This window comes from Marmota monax, unplaced genomic scaffold (genome assembly GCF_021218885.2).
Source record: "Marmota monax isolate L192 unplaced genomic scaffold, Marmota_monax_Labrador192_F-V1.1 WCK01_AAM20220418_F8-fsc00010, whole genome shotgun sequence".
In the NCBI taxonomy this organism is placed as follows: Eukaryota; Metazoa; Chordata; class Mammalia; order Rodentia; family Sciuridae; genus Marmota; species Marmota monax.
In genome coordinates, this window is record NW_026692321.1 from 24672233 (window position 1) to 24693803 (window position 21571).

Consider the following 21571-nt stretch of genomic DNA (forward strand, 5'->3'; position numbering starts at 1 on the left):
CTTAGGCATTCAGACTATAATCTCCGTTACCTGAAATATTCCTTAAAGAGAGATCCACAGTGAATAATCCAGGAATCATGAGGGATATTTGTTTAAAATACATATTAATCAGGCTCATTCCTAGTAAATTAGACTCTCTGGCAGTGAGGTCCAGGCCTCTATCTTTGTAACAAGTTTTTCAGATAATTTATATTATACCAAAATGTGAGAACCCATAGCCTCTGGTAGTTTCCATGTGTCTTGAATCACCATCTATCCATATGCTGATAAACTTCCAAATGTATAGACCTCTCTTTTATGACTCAGATTTTGCTTGGTCACAAGGAAAACCGAGTAAGAGATTCTGGATGGATCAGTGCAAACTTAGGCTGTCTGGAAAAACAACTCAAAGTTTATGTTCTATTGGCAAGGGGTCAGTGGTTTTCTCTTTAAATACGAGGGACAGGGCGTATATTTTGCATAAGCTCCTGGACGCAGGCCAAGAGTTACAGTCAGTAGGTTAATAACTTCCATTGAGTGAAGCAGGTTTTCAGCACATTGACCAGTCTCGCTCTTCTTTTGTAGTCCTTCCTATGACTGGATGAGAAGAGTCACACAGAGGAAAAAAGTATCCAAGAAGGGAAAAGCCTGTCTGCTGTTTGACCATCTGGAGCCCGTTGAATTGGCCGAGCACCTCACTTTTCTGGAGCATAAATCTTTTAGAAGGATCTCAGTAAGGAACTTGACATTTATTCTTCCAAGGATAATAACCACCATGCCAACTTTCCCAAGAGCTGAATTTTCATATTCTAAAGTGTTGGCAGCTTCTGTCACTGTGCTGTGCTGGAAAAGTGCCCTTAATTCACAGGAACAATCCCTTTTAGCCGAAGATAAATATTATCCTGTCTTTATTTTATGGCTCAGGAGCTGTATTTCTGTCGCTATTTTCAATGTCTCCTTTCACAGGATTAAAGTGTGATTTTTCTAAATACTGTGGAGATTTAACCATTTGAGGTCTATTTAGCGCCACTGACTTCTCTCAAGTATTTGCATTTTGTTAGGATTGTCATTTTTTGAGGGTGGGGAATATTTAGTTGGGATTTTTATGAATGCCCAATTAAGGGTATAGAGTAAAAATAGGATTTGTAGGTTTTGAAGAGAATCTCAATATCAACCTGCTTCTTTCCCAGAGTTGGAGATTCTTAATTACACTTTTCTTTCCTATGCATCTTGTTAGGGCTTCCTTTCTCCTCTTTTCTTCCTCCTTTCTTTCTGTGGTCTCTTATTCTCTGCCTTCTCCATGTAGTCTCTGATAATATTTCCACACTGGTTCACAATCAGCCAGGTGCTTTGCTGATATACCATCAGATTCTGGAGAAGCCACCCCTCCTCCTTTTCCAAGGACCTAGGGAGTGAATTACATTATTTCTTGCAAGAAGACCATCTTGATTGTAAACATCAATTTCCAAAAGACTGATTTTTTTTTTTCACCAAGTAATCCAGAGAGAAATATGATTCCCCACAGGCAGGCCATGGGAGGAGATTCTTTGCACTGTTTTTATGGTAGAAGGCTCATACATATTTGATGACATCCATGCTAACCTTCTGGGTATTTGTCTATTTTGCTAAAAAGCTGCCTTATTTCAATTGATATGTTTTCTTTTTCTCTCACTTTTTCTTGAAACAACTTTACAAAGTGATTCTGATATATTTATGGCCATTTCCTGTTCTTTTCTGTATACCATTGGATCTTAAATTTGCTTGATCATTGGACTTATTGGTAGTGTGTTAAAAAATGGAGATTTCTTCATTTCTTTCTACAGAGATACTGATCATTTATGTCTTGGGTGTTCCCAGGAACCAGTCTATTGGCAAATGACCCAGGTTAGATATTATGATTTAGTAAATAGGGACTTTCTGGAATATGATTTTGACTCATGTCCCTTTCTTTGCCCTACCCCACAAGCATGTGATATGTAGTAATGTGTTTGTGTGTGTATGGGAATGGGGTTTGAAATGCAGCAAAATAACCTGTTAAAGGTACAGATATATTCAAACTTATAGGAAGCCATTCTAAATGTGAAATGAAAGAAACCATTATGTTGTTATGGAAAAAATATCTTAGACCTTCTATGCAATATTCTAATTTTCAATTTTACAAAAGCTTTTTTATACTTCAAAATTTTAGTACTTCAAAATCTCCAAATCTTCCTTTATTATAGTTCACTGATTACCAAAGTTATGTCATCCATGGCTGCCTGGAGAATAATCCAACCTTGGAGAGATCTATTGCTTTATTTAATGGAATATCTAAGTGGGTCCAGTTGATGGTTCTTAGCAAACCAACCCCCCAGCAAAGAGCAGAAGTCATCACAAAGTTTATCAATGTTGCAAAGGTATGTCCAATAATCCTGTTGGAGTACTTAGATTCTAGACAATTGTTTACTCTATTGAGAAAGTCATTGAGGAAATTCAGTGTTCATATTATAAGGACATTGAACAATTAAGCTACTCAGAGATATCTGATGGAAGAAAGCATACTTCTCTCATGTAAGAATATTTTTTTTTAAAAGCAATACTGGGTTGGGGCTGTGTCTCCGAAGTAGAGCTCTTGCTTGACACATGCGTGAAGCACTGGGTTTGATCCTCAGCACCACATAAAAATAAAATGAAGGTATTGTGTCCACCTACAATTTTTTTTTTTTTTTAAAAAAAAGCAATACTAGTTGGGCACAGTGGCACACACCTGCAATCCCACTCAGAAGACTGAGGCAGGAGGATCAAAAGTTTGAAGTCAGACTGGGCAACTTAGTGAGAATCCACTTCAAAATGGAAATTAAAAAGGGTTGGGTATATAGCTCAGTGGTAGAGCTCCCCAGGGTTCAATCCCCAGTAGGAAAGAAAAAAACAAAACAAAAAGCAATACTTAGAAGCAATTTATGAAGCTGGTTTTTTTTTTTTTTTGTGTGTGTGTGTGAAATGATTGACATTTTTCTAAAGGATTCTATTTGAGTTTTGTTTTAAATAGATGTTATTATTTCCTAGGTTTTTATTGTTAAAATTGTGCATGCACTCACCAGTAGTTCAGAAAGTTCAGAATAATTTAAAAATCCTTACAAAAGTATTGATGATTGATTTTTTTTTTTAATTGCAGAAGCTTCTTCAGCTCAAAAACTTCAACACTCTGATGGCGGTGGTGGGAGGTCTCAGTCATAGTTCCATTTCACGCCTCAAAGAGACCCATTCTCATCTCTCTTCGGAAGTTACAAAGGTATGGTGAACCAATCACAAACCAGAGGAAGGAATTATTATGACGTTAAATCAGAACCCTTTATTGGTCCTGGGGGTAGAAACAGTTCTGTGTTGAAGCACATGGACTGCTTTGGGAAAGAGAAGTCTGATCAAAATTGGGATCTATTAGGAAGGTCTGGTTGCTGTTAAGCAACTGACAATGAGTTATTCATATAAACAAGAGGAAGCAAGCCACAGAAGTACCACTGTTTGACCTCAAACTCTATACTTATTCCAAGCATAATGGAACTACTTATATGTTTTATTGTCTTTTAGCTTTGTACTAAATTTTGAATAAAAAAAAGAAATTTTAAATGTTTTAAACAATAAGAATTTGATAGACTCATAGAAGCTTTAAATTATCAGCTTGATTTTGAAAGTTATTTATTTGAACTCTTTTCCTTACAAAAAAGGAAACTAAGACATCCCACCCCCCCAAAAAAGTGAAGTGACTTGTTTGAGATCACCTTTCTAATTAGTGCAGAGTCTGAAACCACAGCTGTCTTACATTGTAGTGTGACTCTTCCTGCCCCACACTGTCCCAGATTAACCATCAAGTTACCTGGAATGTAACTTTCTTGGAACAACTAGGAAATTTTTTAATATGCTGCAAGCTTGAATATTTGGACTGTAATATCACAAATCACAAAATACTAAGTATACTTGATGCCGTTTAACATCCCACCATCCCAAGTCGGTAGGCAGACATACAAGCTATTGGAATACCTGTCCAATTCATGCAGGCTTAGGACGTTTTTCTAGCTTTCTTTTTCCTGGTTAATATTTCCCTGTATCAATATTGGTGCAACTGAGGAATTTCCCAACCACCATTGCAGGGCCTGGAGGTGGGCAGAAGAGGAGGGTGTTTGACAATTCTGCTTTTCCATCTGTTTTCAGAACTGGAATGAAATGACAGAGTTGGTCTCCTCCAACGGCAATTACTGCAATTACCGCAAGGCCTTTGCAGACTGTGATGGCTTCAAAATCCCCATCCTTGGAGTACACTTGAAAGACTTGATAGCGGTCCATGTCATTTTCCCAGACTGGATGGAGGAGAACAAAGTGAATATTGTGAAAATGCACCAGCTGTCCGTTACCCTGAGTGAACTGGTCTCCCTGCAGAATGCCTCTCACCACTTAGAACCCAACATGGATTTGATCAACTTGCTCACCGTGAGTGCCCGGGTTGGGAGGTGGTTGAGTTTGTGCTAAATAACCCTTCTTCCCTTCACTTTCCAGGGAACATAGGAAGATGTTTGCTAGATATCCATTTTGGAGGAAAATTGATTTGGGGGTTAATAGATGAGAAAAAATATCAAAGGATGAGGAAAAAGGAACCCCATACGCACAACTTGAGTCTATAATCTTGGGGCAAATAAACTTCCTTTGTCAGGAGGGGCTCAGTCCCTTCCCATATGAAAATAGGAGTTCCTAGAGAGCTCCCTCCAGAGGCGTCTCAGCCCCTCACTCTCCTTGGGCATACTTGTTCACTATCCACTTCCATCTGTGCATCCTCAAATCCTCAGCTTCTCCTTACTGGCTGCACTGCTTAGTTGGAGCCTGAGTTGCAAAATCCTCCTCTGTGATCCCAGACCCTCCCTTATTCACCATCCCCAAACTGCCAGGATGTGGTCCCCAGCCTGGCTTTTGAGGCCTTTTAGGGCTGTGACCATGAGTGCAACCTGTGCATCGTCACCATCTCCCCCACACACCAGCCTTTGAGAAACATTGAATTCATACTTTCTATCATGAAATGCCACCTTCTGCTTCTTGTGCATTCTTGGGAAATCTTTTCCCTCTCCAGCCACATGACGAGTTCAACTTCAAACCTCCATCTTTCTAGATTATTCTCTGCTTCCCTCCAAAGCAGTGAGGCATCCGTCACATGTATTGCTTTTGCACTTTTACATTCTCCTTATCTATGGAAGGTATTGCTTTGCATTATATTTTTTTCTGTTTACATATCTTATGTCACATCCCCAGCACCTTTCATAGTACCTGGAGCATTTAGAAACTCAATCAATGAAGTAAATGCCTCAGGAGTAATGAGAGCAGACAAAAGGAGTTCATCTACCATTCATGTCTTTTGGCAGTTGTGGCATGCTTATTTAGCTGGTGCCAGCTCCTGGAAATTTTGGGTACAATCAATGTGTACAAAAGAACATTTTCCATTGGCTCTTCTTTGTGGGGAGGAGAAGCATAACAAAATTCTCTTACCCTTGCTTAAAAAAGTGGAGGTGCAACTTCCCTGTTTGGGCTTATCACACTATAGCATTCAAAATTTAGCTGCAATACTGAATTAAATGTATTCCTTTTATGGCTGTGGAAAATGAAACCAATAACTCCTCTCATGCTTTGACAACCTAAATCCCTGAGTTCTGCTGCATTGGAAAGGAATGTAGTTCCTACACTTCTCACAAAGTGTTCCTAGAGCATGTAATTGTTTACACGCTCCTGATTGTAGGTGATAATGTTAGCTGCACCCTTGCCAGCACAGAGAAACACCAATCTATTGGGGCTGAGTTTGTGTGATAAATAATAAACCCGTGGTCATTCTCTACTGGGGAGAAAGAACCCGACCCACAATAATCCAAGCACCTGCATTTATTAATCATTTGCCATGTAAATCTGTTTCCACGAATGAGTGACCAGAGTTTCAGCCCCAACCAGACTGCAAACCCACAGGCACAGGTGATGTCTGAAGACCAGACCCAGTGTGTGGCTTCAGTTTCAAGTGTGTGTCCAAGCTGTATCCCTGATGTCGAGTGTAACTTCATAGAGCAAGTGCCTGCACTTGGGCATCCCAATCAAAGGCTGTGAGAGTAGGAAAGTTCATTTGAGTTATAAATACATCAAGCAACAAAATTTAAAAAAACAAACAGATATTTAGAAAAATATTGAAGACTTTTGAATGAAATTTCAGTGGCAAAAATTGGAAAACCTGAATTCCAGAAATAAAAACTACAAAGTAATTCCTTTTGGGGAAAACAGCAAAAAATAAAAGGTTCCAGAGCCTCACCTCCCACCCTTAGGGGCACTGAAGGAAGGTTTAGAAGCCACTAAGCGCCACTTTTATTAAGATGCAGTGTTGCATAGTATATGTGCCTGCAAAATCCCAGATGGGAGGTCTTGCTTTTGCTCCTGCCTCTGCAGTTACTTAGCTTTAGCTCCTTGCTAACTGGCCCTGACTTTGGCTTTTTCATAAGGATTTTATGCTCATTTGTGAGGTCTCTTCTGGTTCTAAATTTCTCAATGTAAGGAACAGTGGAGGCCTGAAAATAAGGAACACTTTCTGCTATACTGGCCCCGTGGCTCCCCAGGATTCCACAGTCCTACATACAAGTGGTGGAGAATCAAACCAGTTTCTGCTGAAAGCCAGGATCCTTCCCCTCTGCCCCCCCAAAAGGAGAAAGTTCAATGCACAGGAATAGATGCTCAGCCTTTTTCACCCCTGAGAAGTCAAGTTCCTCAAATGAGGACCAAGAGATTCATCATGTATTCCCTAGAGCCCGATGGCCATTTTATAAAACAACATATATATACGCAGATTAGAGCCAGATCAGATTAGAGTCAGTCACTGCAGCTTGTTAGGTGCATGTGAGCACGTTTCTAGCACTACAGAAAGGGCTGATGAATTTTCCACCAAGACTCCAAGTCAAGTTTCTGTCTGAAGTGATTTTGCCTAAGCATGGCCTCAGGGGAGGGAACCAATATATGATCGAAAATCCTGGAGGATATAGAAAATGAGAACTCTCAGGTTAATCAGCAATTAATTGTTAAATGCCTCCTCTGAACAGTCATCCATCAATGGGTTGGGCTTTCTGTAATAACTGATTTTGACATATATTTCCATGGTAAAATTTTTTTCTTTTTTTTATTTGTTTTAATTAGTTACACATGACAGTACAATGATCTTGACATATCATACATTTGATCCATGGTAAATTTTTACAAGCACCCTGTGATGCAAATGGCAGGGCAGTAAGTGTACTGCCAATCCCACCACCCTTCCTTTCTTATAAATGAAGAAACAGATTCATAAAAGGCTTACAATGGCAAACTTCTGCATCCTAGCTTTGCCTCAGGTGGACATGTGTTCTCTGATGTGGGCATATGGCAACATCTAATTTTCCTTATTTCATATCTGTAAAAAGCTACCTAGTACCTTTCTCTGTCTGTCTTCATGAATGTATAATAAAAGAGTTAGAAAAAATGTATGAGGGCAGGAATTATATCATTTTTTTATCATTGTGTCCGTGGCCCCTTAAATAGCATGGAGTATGTGAAGAAGGAGAACCATATCCCTGAACCATTGGGATTTGGAGATTTCCTGCTCTCAGGGGAGATCTAGAGAAGATGCTTCCCCTTGGGATCCTGATTGATGTGATCAGGAGCTTTGAAAACCAATGCTTCTGTTTCATAATTTATGAAACAGCCTAATTCTTTTCATAGTATTTTTAGCCATATCAGTTACTTTTACCCTTCTGGGTACATGCAAATAACTGGAAAGCCCCAATATTTTTACAGTCTCATTTGAAAAAAAAAAAGAGCTGTAAAAATAATGAGTGGGGCTGGGGTTGTGGCTCAGTGGCAGAGCACTTGCCTCGCATATGTGAGGCACTGGGTTCGATCCTCAGCACCACATAAAAATAAATAAGCAAAATAAAGATATTGTGTCCATGTATAACTAAGAAAAATTTTTAAAAAAATAATGAGTGGAGGTAGTTTGATAACCCAGTTTATTCTCTTGTACAATAAACATTCAAGCCAGTGTAGAGCTTAACATTAACACTGAATAAGCAACCATCTTTGCTGAAAGGATTGGCTGAAAGCAAATGCAGCAACCTGAGACAGGATCAGAACATTTGTCAGAAACAACTAGATTCACACCGTTAGACTACAGTAAATATTCTTGAAACCCTATTGACAAACTTCCTACATTATTAAAAGGTGTATAGGAGTTGGGGATGTAGCTCCAAGGTAGAAAGCTTGCCTGACATGTGTGAGGCCCTGGATTAAATCCCCAGCTCTGTGATAAATAAATAGGTGTGTGGAAAGTAGAATAGACCATTCTTTGGGTAGGTCCTTAAAGCCCAGAGGAGATCTAAAAGAGGAAGTAGGAAGCTAAGCACCATGGCATTTGTCTGCTTCATTGATTGGAATCCAGACCTACTTGTAAGCAAGCCCTCCTGGACACATTCGTTCATTTAATCTTCAGCACAGTGCTGAGAGGGAGCTATTATTTATGATTTTCTAAATCAGGAGACCAAAACTCAAGAAGGTCAATTACTTGCTCAGTTTCATATCACAAACAAGTAGAAAGCAAACACTGGAGAAGACCGAAGCCTTTCCACCCCTGGGTGTTGTCTGTCCATCTGACCTAGGAAAACACCCGAGGAGGTTCTGTTTCTTTTGCAAGAGCCTCACCTCAATTTAGTGTGTGGCTTACTTGAATTTCTGATTGGATGTCCTGGTAGTGCTGTCACCTCATCAGCAGATGCTGGTGCCAGCCATGCCAGGACTCGGAGGAGAAGTTGGGAGGAAAGGAATGTGCTCCAGTCAAGATCAACCCCTGAGAGCCAGGAATGCAGAAGTAAGGCATCTCTTGGTTTTCTGTCTTTATTTATGGGAATATCACAGAGTGAGCTTGCGAGCTGGGACAGAGGGTGCTGAGGTGCAGAGACAGAGGTGCTGCCCACTTCCACCAAGCGTGGAGCCCCTCAGAGCTGTCTGTTCCAGGAATTTGCAACGTGCTGGTCAAGTGCCCACCACAGATGGATTTTATTTGACTCGTGGAATTATAAAAATTATTTGTTGTTAGTTGCTGTGTTTAACTATTTCATATAAAACTCCAGATTTTTTGCTTCTCTTGACAAATAAGAAGATCTGGCAACCGATATCAAATTTCAGGATGACAGGTTGTCACAGCTGAATAGAAGCTGTTCCCTAACAATCACAGACCACACCATCACTCCCTATATGTCCCTAACAGAGACCTCATTACTCTGTGTGTGTGTGTGTATATATATTTTTTTAACTGTGAAGCTAAGAGGAAAGATCCCAGAGTTAATTGTCTCTGCACACTCTTTTTTTTTCCAACTAAGACACCACTGTGTTACTAATGTCTCTATCAAAATGTCCTTTCTGTGCATCACACTTTCCTCTTTTATATCATGCACTGGCTTCTAAAGCCACTGTTTGGACCCAGGTCCACCTGACTACAAAACCTCTTATATATTTACTGTGCTGCCACTGTGAGTCCAGTAAGCACTCAGGGGCCACTTATTTCACATTTAGCATGCACTGGTATGAGCATGTCTTTTTGCTTTCAGGTCCTGTTTATTAAAATAAACCATCAGGCCTTTGAGGGAAGGAGATGATTGTATCCCTTTCTGTATCACCAGGACTTAGCACAGTGCTCTAAAATAATAGGGACCTGGTTAATGTTTCCCTTGTTTCCATGGTTCTTTAATCAAAGCTCTAAAGCAGCATTAATTACATCTCCAGGACTCATCCTATGCACCTGTCCCTGCCACTAGCCTGTAAACCTCAAGTATGGTATCCCTCAAGTCTAGCCCAGTGCTTAGCACTTAGGAGATGCTCAATAAAAATTGCAGTGGAATTTGGTCATTTTTTTTTTGTACCAGGGATTGAACTTGGGGGCACTCCACCACTGAGCCACATCCTCACCCCTATTTTGTATTTTATTTAGAGACAGGGGTCTCACTGAGTTGTTTAATGCCTTGCTTTTTGCTGAGGCTGGCTTTGAACTTGCAATCAGCCTCCTGGGCTGTTGGGATTACAAGTGTGCACACTGCACTCAGCTGGTCAATAGTTTTGGTTGGTGCTAATAACCACACCAGGACCAACTTCTTTACTATAAAATTTTATTTCCAACTTCTGCATGCCATCTTTTTATTGTTCTACATTAATTCAGATTATTGGACATTGGATTTAGACATTCAATTTGAAAAATATTTCAGCAGTGTAAATAAAGAAATCTGACCCAACGTAACTAATTTTTCCCTTGGAATTTTCTCGTAGCTCTCTTTGGACCTCTATCACACAGAAGATGATATTTACAAACTGTCGCTGGTGCTGGAGCCTAGAAACTCAAAATCGGTAGGTGTTGTCTCCTCTAAAGATATTTGCTAAATACCACTGTTTGTCATTTACAGTAATGGACTGTTACAATAGTGTTTTGTGTTTTAAAGACTAAAGAACCTAGAAATTCTTTATTATTCCCCCTTTGCCAATAGGATGACTTACACTTGACAGTTTGAGAATTACTTTGTATCAGAGACTAATAAAAGTAAAGAACATTATCCCACCACTCTGATTTATTATTATCTTCTACTTCTCATTTCCACTCTGAGAAATCACCTACAAGTAGGATGAAAAAGAAAAAGAACCCATCTTAATGTTCACACTCATACCTTTCCAGACTTACCCAAAACTCCATTCAACATAAAATTAGATTTAATAAATTTTAAATATCCTGATCCTAATTCACAAATTTCTCTACTATGATTGACTCAACTTAGAATTTCAAGTTAGACACTGAGTAGATTTATAAGGAGATTGAGGAAATTGCTTTACTGAATGTATATTGCTATATTTTAGATGTTTTGTACTAACAAAAAAATTGTCTGAATGGGCTGGGGGTGTGACTCAGTGGCAGAGCGCTTGTGTGGCATAAGTTCAATACCCAGGTGCAAGAAAGAAAAAAAAAAAAAAGCCAGAATGAATTTTAAACAATGGGGATATGAGGATTACTTGTTGAAAGAAAAAATGTTGGTGTTTGCTTCTTATGCTCATATATCAAGATCTGTTTTTTGGTCTAATTATTTATACATAACAGCAGAATGCATTTTGACTCATTGTACACAAATGGAGCACAACTTTTCATTTTTCTGATGTAGAATCATACCATGTGCAGTCATACATGTACCTATGGTACATCTCATGATGTCCATCATTCCACCATCTTTCCTGTCCCCACGCTCCCTCCCCTTTGCCCAAAGTTCTTTCATTCTCTCCCCATTCCCCCTTTATGGATCAGCATCCACTTATCAGAGAGAACATTAGAACATTTGGCCTTTGTTTTTGGGGGGATTGGCTTATTTAACTTAGCATGATATTCTCCAACTCTATCCATTTACCTGAAAATGCCATAATTTTATTCTCTTTTAATGCTGAGTAATATTTTATTTTATATATATATATCACAGTTTCTTTATCCATTCATCTATTGAAGGGCATCTAGGTTGATTCCACAGTTTAGCTATTGTGAATTGAGCTGCTATGAACATTAATGGGGCTGCGTCCCTATAGAATGCTGATTTTAAGTCTTTGGGACAGCTGGCTCAAATGGTGGTTCCATGCCAAGTTTTCTAAGGTATCAAAATCTGTTTTCTTATGAAGGTCTCACACAGTGCCTCTTTACAGTTGAGTTCTGCAGCATGTGAGCAGCATAGCCCTTAAGTCTATTAATACCCTCTGTGATTCTGAACCACGGACTGAAAGGGACAGAATGACTGTGATAGCTCTTCTCCAGCCCCAGCAGGGCAGGCACTTGAGCCTGTCAGTTGAACTAGTAGCACCTGCTCTAAACACAGTGTGAGGGGTGGTTCCTTTAGCACATTCTTCCTCTGCCAGTTCCTGGAGGCCAGCGCCTGGGAAGATACAGCTCAGGCAAAGGGAGGAGTGGGGAGGTTGACTCTGAAAGAGCTACACAGAAAGGAAAAGCTATCCACAAAGAGAAATTATGAAGCTCCTCTCTCATTCTGCTCCTCTCTCATTCTCCTCTCTCATTCTGGCTGTGGTGTGTTGAGCCACTCATACCTGCAAACACAGGTTTTCCACCTCCTGACCCCTTCCTTGCCACAGTCTGGCTGGGCACAAATGCCGCAGTCTGGCTGGGCACACAATCACGAGCCACCACACAGCTTGTAGATTCAAACAGCAACTCTTTATTCCCGAACTCACACCAGCCGTCTACAATCACGTTCTGGGGAAATCCACGTTCTCTTCCCAAATCCCCCTCCACTGGGCTTCTATCTCCAAAATATACTGTCTGAATCCCGTGAGAACTCAAGGGGAACTCAGGCAGCAGGATACACCCTATTCCCAGCAGGAATAATCTTAAACCTTAAACCTGGAACCTAAACTGGGAACGCCCTAAACAGGATTATCTTAAAACCAGGAACACCCTAATCTGCCTTGGTCCTTGAGCAAGGTCACGTACATTCAATGTCACTGCAACATGGGGTACGCTGGCAAGGAAATTGTCATACCTACTTGGCTAATGGCTCCCAGCATCTCCCCCCTTCTGATTAATTAAACAACAAGCAATGTGGCTTAAGGACCGTGCCTGGTAGGTTGTCCAATTCAACATATGGTTCTTACCCGTCATCGGAAAACTGACCTTTAGGCGTCAGCCTCCTGTCTTAGGTTGATACCACTGCAATTGAATCATACCCGTCACTGACTACCAGTCCAGCATACAGCCATACTTGTGGATAGGTCTATGCACCAGTGGGGGGGTGAGGTTCTTTGCCTCACCTCTGTTGGCCCCCAAATTTGGCCTTGGTGCCAGTGGGGGAGTGAGGTTAATGTGGCTTATGGACCGTGCCTGGTAGGTTGTCCAATTCAACATATGGTTCTTACCCGTCATCGGAAAACTGACCTTTAGGCGTCAGCCTCCTGTCTTAGGTTGATACCACTGCAATTGGATCATACCCGTCACTGACTACCGGTCCAGCATAAGCCATTGGCCCCCAAATTTTAGACCATCACTAGCAGAAGGGAGGAGGATACAGAAATGCCACGACACCAAGCCAATTGACGGCTCCTTGGGAAAAATTGCATCACTGGTGACACCATCAGCAAAGATATGTCAGCACTACCACAATTAACATGGGGTGCGCTGGCAAGGAAATAAAAATTATATCACTGGTTAATCACTGTCGCAGATGTAAGAATGGCCAAGCTGGAGCTCTGGATATCAGCTGTTATGGATTTGCGTCAAATTATCTTCTTTTCGATCTGTAGAAATTGTTTTAGTTAATCTCTCTGGAATCCAAATCGGCTGCTGTTCTCCCTGTGGAAACACACAAACAAAACCCCGACTCCAGACAATCACTGGGTCAGGACCTTTCCATTGTCCTGTTAGAATATCTTTCCAAAGTACCTTAGGCTTATGTACATTTTTTGGATACATGTGTCTTTCCGCAGCACTAAGTCCTTATGAATCCAAATTTTAAAAGTTTAGAGTAAAAAGCATTATTTTAAGTTTATCTTTGGGGGATATATACCCCTTTCCAATTCCCTCTTTTTGCTTTAATAAGTATGTCTGTATCTAATAGTTGTCTTAGCTTTTTGCATTTCTCTATCTGAAATACCTTACTTGACATTTTCATCCATTTTTTATCTTATTTCTATCTTCTAGTTTTTTTTTTCCCTAAGGTTTGTATATTTACCCTTAGTTGCTTATTTTCCTCCTAGTTTTTTTTTTTTCTTCCTATTTTGTGGGTTTAAAATTTTTGTCTTCCTACATTTTTTTATCTTTCTACATCTTTTCTATCTTTTTTTGTTTTTAACTTTCTATACTTCTGTCTTTAAAGTTTTTCACTTTAAATTTTTAATCTTCTTTATCTAAATATCTTTTCTTATTATCTTCCCATTTTTTTAAAGTAATGCCTTTAAGATTAAGCTTCTTTCCTCCATCATGAAGGCATTTTAACCACCTTCAATTTAACCTTTTAAAGCCTTTTAATTATCATCTATACTGTACTTTTAAATGTACTTTTTCACCACCTACAGCTTCACTCTTTTAAACGAGGCTTAGATTTTGTTTAAATCGCTTCAATGTTAGTTTACATGGCTGCCTTTCAACCAAAGGCTTTTTTTTTAACTCCATTGAGAAGCTTTGTCTCAATCTGCCATGTACAAATATCTTTTTCTTCTTTCTTCCTTTCTCAAGCTTTTAAATTAAGTCTAGTTTCCTCAAAATCTTTTTAAATGGCATTTTACAACTTTTTACTTTACCACACAGAGATTATCTCATCTAGAAACATTTTTTTCCTTTAACCTTTTATATTAAAATATATTTCCACATCTTGAATCTTTTTCTCTCTCTTTTTTAACCGTTAACCCTTTTTATAAATTCACATTTTGAAACAACTCTTATAAAATTTCTGATTTAGACAAATTACTCCACTTTAATAAGATGAAAGACTTTCATGTTTTTTATGATACTATAATACTATAATTGAAACCCAACTGAAAATTTTTCTACTCTTTGTATATAAATTACACATGATAGAATCTTAACACTTAGTAACCTTGTTTTAGCAAAGACACAGACACAAAGCAATAAATATTTTTCCATTTACCAATTTATGAAAGCACACATAATGTTTAAATATATTACCTTATGGAACTTATTAAGTAAAGAGTACTTGATTTCATATTTAGTGGTTGATATTTTAACACTTTAGCTTTGTAAATTAATCAGATGTCTGTAAAAACCAAGATCTTAGACAAATGTAGTAAACAGAACTAGCCATCTCTTTCTTGTTGAAGAAAAATCCTTCTACAGGATACCATGATGGTCCCATTGGTATACTTAATAACTCGTCTTTAAAAAGCCATGGGCTACATTTTTGTATTGTATCAACATATGCCCTAATTGTTCTTGGTCTCACTGGGGTGCCCCCTTCCTCTAACAATTTATCTTGCTCGGAGGCGAACAACTTCAAACCTTGAATCAACCATTTTCCCCAGTTTGCCTGAGAAAGTTCTAGGAATAGGCAACTTGAAATAAAAACAAAATAAATCAAAACAATAACACATTGTTTTTTGAGTTGGTCACCCATTCTTTCGCTCTTCTTCAGGGGCAAGCAATTTCACTTACCTCCAAGCTTCAGAAGTTCCCCGTATGGGCCACCAAATGCCACAGTCTGGCTGGGCACAAATGCCGCAGTCTGGCTGGGCACACAATCACGAGCCACCACACAGCTTGTAGATTCAAACAGCAACTCTTTATTCCCGAACTCACACCAGCCGTCTACAATCACGTTCTGGGGAAATCCACGTTCTCTGCCCAAATCCACCTCCACTGGGCTTCTATCTCCAAAATATACTGTCTGAATCCCGTGAGAACTCAAGGGGAACTCAGGCAGCAGGATACGCCCTATTCCCAGCAGGAATAATCTTAAACCTTAAACCTGGAACCTAAACTGGGAACGCCCTAAACACGATTATCTTAAAACCGGGAACACCCTAATCTGCCTTGGTCCTTGAGCAAGGTCACCTACATTCAATGTCACTGCAACATGTCAGCAACATGGGGTACGCTGGCAAGGAAATTGTCATACCTACTTGGCTAATGGCTCCCAGCACTTCCTTTACCTTAACCAGACACCATTGCTCTTATCAGGTGCCGGACTCCTGGAGGGCATCACGCACTTGTTATCTCATGAATTCCGTGAAGGAAACCAGGCCTGATGAATGTAGGTGTCTCACTCAGGCCACACAGCTAGTGAGTTGGAGAAGAGGGATTAGGTCCCAGGCCTGGCTGTCTTCAATGCCTGTGCTTTTTCTACCAACTCTCCTGTCAGGAACAGGGTAGGAAGGGCCATTTTGGCACATTTGTCTCCTTTTGTCCCTTTAGATTTACTGTAGTTTATTTTCAGGACAAAATCTGGTCAATTTTAGGAGATATTTCCCTCAAACACAGGAAAATCGTTTCATTTGTTGTAGGGAATAAAAGCTTTCAAAGCTTCTTCCAATTGCTAAAATCTTGTGGGTCTGTGAAAACATGTTTCCCAAGCTCTATTCTGTCTGTTCTCTAAGTAGAGCGTCATCCTATTTGACATGTGGTGATAACTAGGGAATAATCTCCAGATGGGAGGTTTCTGTTACTAGAATTCTGTTAACTCTCATGTGCTCACAGTTGGTGCTGGCGGACCTAACCTAAACAGTCCGTCTTAGAAGTTTTCCATCTTTTTTCTGTTCCTGTGTCTCTCTGGTCATTTGCATTTTACTTAGTGTCTCAGCAATAGTTTCAAGGCATCCTAGATCAAAAGAATTACTCAACATTTCTACTCATAGAATTGTTAGTTCCAAACAACTCAATATTTATCTTCTAACAACTCAACACCAACTTGGAAAAAAAAAATACACTTACATTGAAAGACAACGAGCATTTTTATTTCATTCTTAAACAACCACAGTTACTTAACTAATGGATGTCTGTGCCTATTGGACACTGCACACATTTTATTGAATCTTGAACTCGGACTAGATTCTACCACGCTTATTTCTTGTTCCACACTGATTTTTTTCTTCACAAAGATACATGTCATCAGAAGATATTTAATGCGATCTCATGGGTAACCATGTATTACTTCAAGGTGGTAGTTTTTACGGTGTTTGAGAATACAAAATATTGAGAATAGTTACATTTCACTTCGAAGTTTCAAATATCTTTTGATGCCCTCTGAATTTGTCACAGTGTTCTCGGACACTTTGCTGTACAGTTGGGGGAACTCAGGTATATTCTTTACCAAATCAATAAATATTGATAAAAATATTGAAAATATTGACTTTTACCAGATCAGTAAGATGAAAATATTGATTAAAAAAAAGAGCCATGGTGTGTGTGTAGGGGAGTGTACCTGTGTGTATGTGTGTGTGTGTGTATGTGCAGGCATGTGTAAGCATGTGTATGGGTGAATGTATGTAGATAATTTTTGGTCTTGTGGGCAGCTCACCAATAACACTGACCTCATAACATTGTTAGGGTCTTAAATACGTATAGTAACTCCTCAATTCTTGCAAAAGTGTTTATCCCCAGTTTGTTATCAAATAACGAAACTGCTAATACAGTTTTGCATGTGTGTGCCAGTAAATGCATTGACCCTGTATGAAGGTCACAGGGTGAGGATACAAACTGCACAGTGGTGTTAAGTGATCTTATGTGGTCTCCTGATAGAATGGTGTGCTAAGCTTGGGTTATGCATTATACTGTTAAGTGAAAATGTGCTGCGAGATGGACATACCTGATACGAAAGCCCTATGGAGAATGCAAGTGCACCAGGCATGGGCAGAGAGACCTAATGGTTCACAGAATAGTCAGAAGTGATTGAGTGCATTGACTGAAGGACAGGAACTTGACCATATGCTGGTGCCCATTTATTATATGCACCTGTTAATGCAAATTTATCATTAATACCAAGTATTAAAGAACTAGATACCTGGTTTTTGTATATCTTGTATGAAAATCCATGATGGATTATTAGTGTTTAAGGATGATTTAGTGATACTTAGAGAACTCAAGGGGGATGAACTGGAAGTGCATTATTTTTCTCCATTTGAAAATATTAGAACTTGGGCTGCTAGTAAGCCCAATGCACTCTCTAAACATGTATTTAGGCACATATTAGATTTATTAGCAAAGATTTTATAAACATGCAAGGTGAACATTAAGTTTTGGCTGGTATTATTATTATATAACACTGCCTTTCTTATTGTCCCTTGTCCTAGCTGCTCAAGGTCCAGTTAACATTGAATAATGTGCATGCTTCCCTTTCAGCAGCCTGCCTCCCCCACAACACCCACCAAGCCCGTGGTGCCCCTGGAGTGGGCATCTGGGGTGATGCCAAAGCCAGACCCCACAGTGATCAACAAGCACATAAGGAAATTAGTTGAGGTAAGTGGTCGAGGGCAAATTCAGAATGCACCAGAAGCCCCCTCCTTTTCTTTCTGGAATATTCTATGATTGCATTGTGATCAGATAGCAGTGCATGAAAACAGCGCTTCAGGTAGAAACAATTTAGCAGACACTTAGCTCTGCCTGGCACTGGTCTCTGGAAAGAATCAACCAGAAAGGTCCTCTTTCCCCTCCTGACAATGTATTCTGACCAAGCAACTCCCAGTCACTTCCAACTCCTGTCTTTCTTAGGCATTTGCTACTTCTGTCATTGCCACCAATTTGAGGGTCTTTGGGGGGATTAGAATCACCCATGAAAAAGCCACATGGGTCACAATGCCAGATCAGTTGGTGACTCAAGGGAGGAAAATACCCTATAAGTTGGATTGTTTCACCTTCTGTATGGTTTGGGGGTTCTGTGACACAGCAGCACAGTGCCACTGAGGTCAGAAAGATTACCTGAGGCAGGACCAAGCTCTGTCAGAGTTTTCCATACAGAAAGAAGAGTAGAAATGCCAATGTGGAGGAAATGGTAACCCTTCAGGCACAGGAGATGGTGATCCCTGACTAAAGCCCTACTTCAGTGGCTGGGAATATCCTCTTTTACCATAGGGTTGAGTCTGTGGCATACAATGTGCTTTTTGCTGGAAAAGGATGTTTAAAGAAAAAAATGAAAGAATGTTCTACTGTTTGGATAACTCAGGGAACTGTGAGGCACTGAAAGAAAAATTTTATGGAGTATGTGAGGCAGGAAGAAAAAGATTAGAGAGGGTGTACAGAAAGGATTTTTTTTTTTCTGAGGGAAAGTGCTAGAAGATGGTACTAAGGTCCAGGGGAGCCTTGAGATGTGGTGGTGGGGACAGACCCAACTTGCAGCTGGGGAGGTTAAGGAAAGGATCCAGGAGCCTCAGGAAGCACATAGATACGCTCAGGAAAGTGAAACCAGGAAATGGGAGGCAGAGCCATTCCCACTTCATTCTGTAGGCTGCTTCCTCTGTTCTGATGGGAAGTCTCAGCTTTTTTCTCTCTCCTTGCCCTCTCCTTCTTACCATCTTTTTCTATTCCCATCTTCCAAGTCTAGTTTCATGGGGAAGTTTGGCCCAGTTTGAGCAAAATTGCCTACCATCGATTTAATCAAATGAAAGACTGGATTTCATTGTGAATTTTCATACTAAATTTTATTCCACAAAAAATCTTGTATTTTCATTACAAATAAATACAGTGTTAGATTATAACTGGCAGGTACTCCAAAATATTATCAGTTTTGATTATGGATTAAGTATTGATATATGCACTTGCAAAAAGTGTTATGTGATTTTGCACAATTCACTTATCTATGGATAAATTTGCAAGGGGTGCTATATGCCTATTCTAGTCATATTTTAAATTAAATCATTAATATATGACTTCCCTACTTCCCCAAATACTCATGAAGCGGGTTGCAAAATAGGATGGTATACATAAGCAGAATAGATAGAAACAATCAGAAAAAAAGAAAAAAGATTAAGTATGACTGAAATCCAGGTTAAATGTGTATATTTGCATACATGCTGTTTTAGGCAGCTTTTCCCACTGCTGTGATCAAAAGACCTGATGAGAACAAGTAGAATGGGAAAATTTATTCAGGGGCTCACAGTTTCAGAGGTCTCAGTACACAGACAGCATATCAGAAAGAACGTCTGGCCTCTGGTTTCTTGGGATTGGTTTCTTTCATTCAACATGATAGCCTCCAGTTCCATCCATTCACTGGCAAATTCCATAATTTCATTCTTCTTTATGGTGGAGTAATATTCCACTGTGTATATGTGCCACATTTTCTTTATCCATTCATCTACTGAAGTGCACCTGGGTTGGTTCCATAACTTAGCTATTGTGAATCAAGCTGCTATGAAAATTGATGTGGCTGTATCACTATAGTATGCTGATTTTAAGTCCTTTGTATATATGCTGAGGAATGGGATAACTAGGTCAAATGGTGGTTCCATTCCAAGTTTTCTGAGGAATCTCCATATTGTTAAAGCTTTATTTTCTATTGTCATGGTGTTGTAATTCACCAAGCCTAACTCCTATTTAACTCTGGGGTCTCAGTGTACACTTTGCTTTCTTCAGAAAATCTTTCTTAATCTACACCTCCACCATCATATCACTCTGTTTTTATCCCCTGCAAAACCACTTCTCTTTTTATCCTATAAAATCTTCTTGATTGAGTCATCTTCGTCTAGATTCTAAGCTCCTTGATAGAAAGGATAATGTGCAATCATTGCTTTCACGATGAAAGTTCAGAGTCGGATGCACAAATTGTCATTCAGTAAACACTTGTCTTTCCTTTGCAGTCTGTGTTTAGAAACTATGACCACGACCACGACGGGTACATCTCACAAGAAGACTTTGAAAGTATAGCTGCCAATTTTCCCTTCCTGGATTCTTTCTGTGTGCTGGACAAAGATCAGTAAGCTTTAATTTTATAGTACTTTCATGCAACTATCTTAAAGCTTACAATTATCAGAGGGGAACAGGGAAATGTACAGTTTCCATCTTGACAAGCTTCAGCTTTAGTGCTTTGATAAGTCTAACTTTTTACTGATATTTTTCTTGGTGTCTGTAAACATGAACTGTTGGGTAGAATAGCAAAATAACCATTTGGAAAATTAGCCAGGTTCTCCATTTCTTTCATTACTTCTACTGCTTAGTTATCAACTTCAAAAAACCTCCACTGAAACAGTAAAAATAATAATAATAATAATTAGATATAGTTTGGGGAAGACCTCAGTATTAGTGGACCTGGGGGTAATCATAAAACTCCTTGAATAGATTTTTTTATATAGTACTTATCTTCGTGAAAGCAGATGGTGCCTGTAGATAGTCAACAAGCATCCATAATTTTTTTTCTTTGATTGTTCAAAAGTTGCTTTGCTATACAAAGAAAAAAAATGTATTTCCTAAATTCAAATGATTCCTGAAAAAAGTTAATGGCTTTAAATGCTAAAAAACAACTCATTTAAAAAATGCTGAGAAAGCCTGGCATTAATAAGTTGATGACTTTTTAACTGTGTGAGATTACTTCCTAATTTAAAAATTATCTGTAATAAAATACTGGATTTTCATATTAGTGAAATTTTGAAATTAAGTCACTGGGTTGTATGACTCAGTAATTCTATCTGTGCCTATAGCTACATCTATTTCTATATCTAAAGTCACCTTTAACCTCCTAATCTATGTATCTTCTTCCCCAAGAATGTACTCCAACAAATCAGGCTCCTTATGTGTGTTTGTTTAGAGATCACAGGATAATTAACTCTTCATGAGATGGGCAAGACACCAGATGGCTCTTATTTTTATAAATTTAATTAATAAAATTTGATTAACAATAAATTTTAGTAAATATTATTCAAGTTATTTTGAATATGGATAAAAAGGGATCTCAAATTATTAAGTCTGGGAAAAAATTATGGCATTGCTCATAATAACTGGGAAGCCTGGGGCATGGTGTTCTGAAAAGAAAGATATGGATTTGGGCTTGGATATGTTGATTTTGAAAGGAGAGTGGCCCATGCCAGAAGAGAGATCTACCAAGTGTTGAAGATG

The 21571-nt window shown here is 39.2% G+C and overlaps 1 protein-coding gene and 1 long non-coding RNA gene across 4 annotated transcripts in view; one reads left to right on the forward strand and one right to left on the reverse strand.

Moving 5' to 3' along the window:
- Rasgrp3 (RAS guanyl releasing protein 3) overlaps positions 1-21571 on the forward strand; it is a 112692-nt gene that overhangs the window by 75819 nt on the left and 15302 nt on the right. For 2 of the 3 annotated variants that reach the window (XM_046441623.2, XM_046441621.2), the window contains exons 7-13: positions 565-712; positions 2202-2375; positions 3134-3250; positions 4168-4443; positions 10315-10392; positions 17870-17986; positions 20320-20435. In XM_046441623.2, coding sequence (XP_046297579.1) covers positions 565-712; positions 2202-2375; positions 3134-3250; positions 4168-4443; positions 10315-10392; positions 17870-17986; positions 20320-20435 — 1026 coding nt within the window. The remainder of the gene's footprint in view (positions 1-564; positions 713-2201; positions 2376-3133; positions 3251-4167; positions 4444-10314; positions 10393-17869; positions 17987-20319; positions 20436-21571) is intronic. The other variant, XM_046441624.2, reaches the window with a different exon arrangement.
- On the reverse strand, positions 12220-15658 carry LOC131424082 (uncharacterized). Its single transcript, XR_009226568.1, has 2 exons — positions 15188-15658; positions 12220-13372 (listed from the first exon to the last, which is right to left on the reverse strand). It is a non-coding gene; the product is annotated as an uncharacterized LOC131424082 (long non-coding RNA).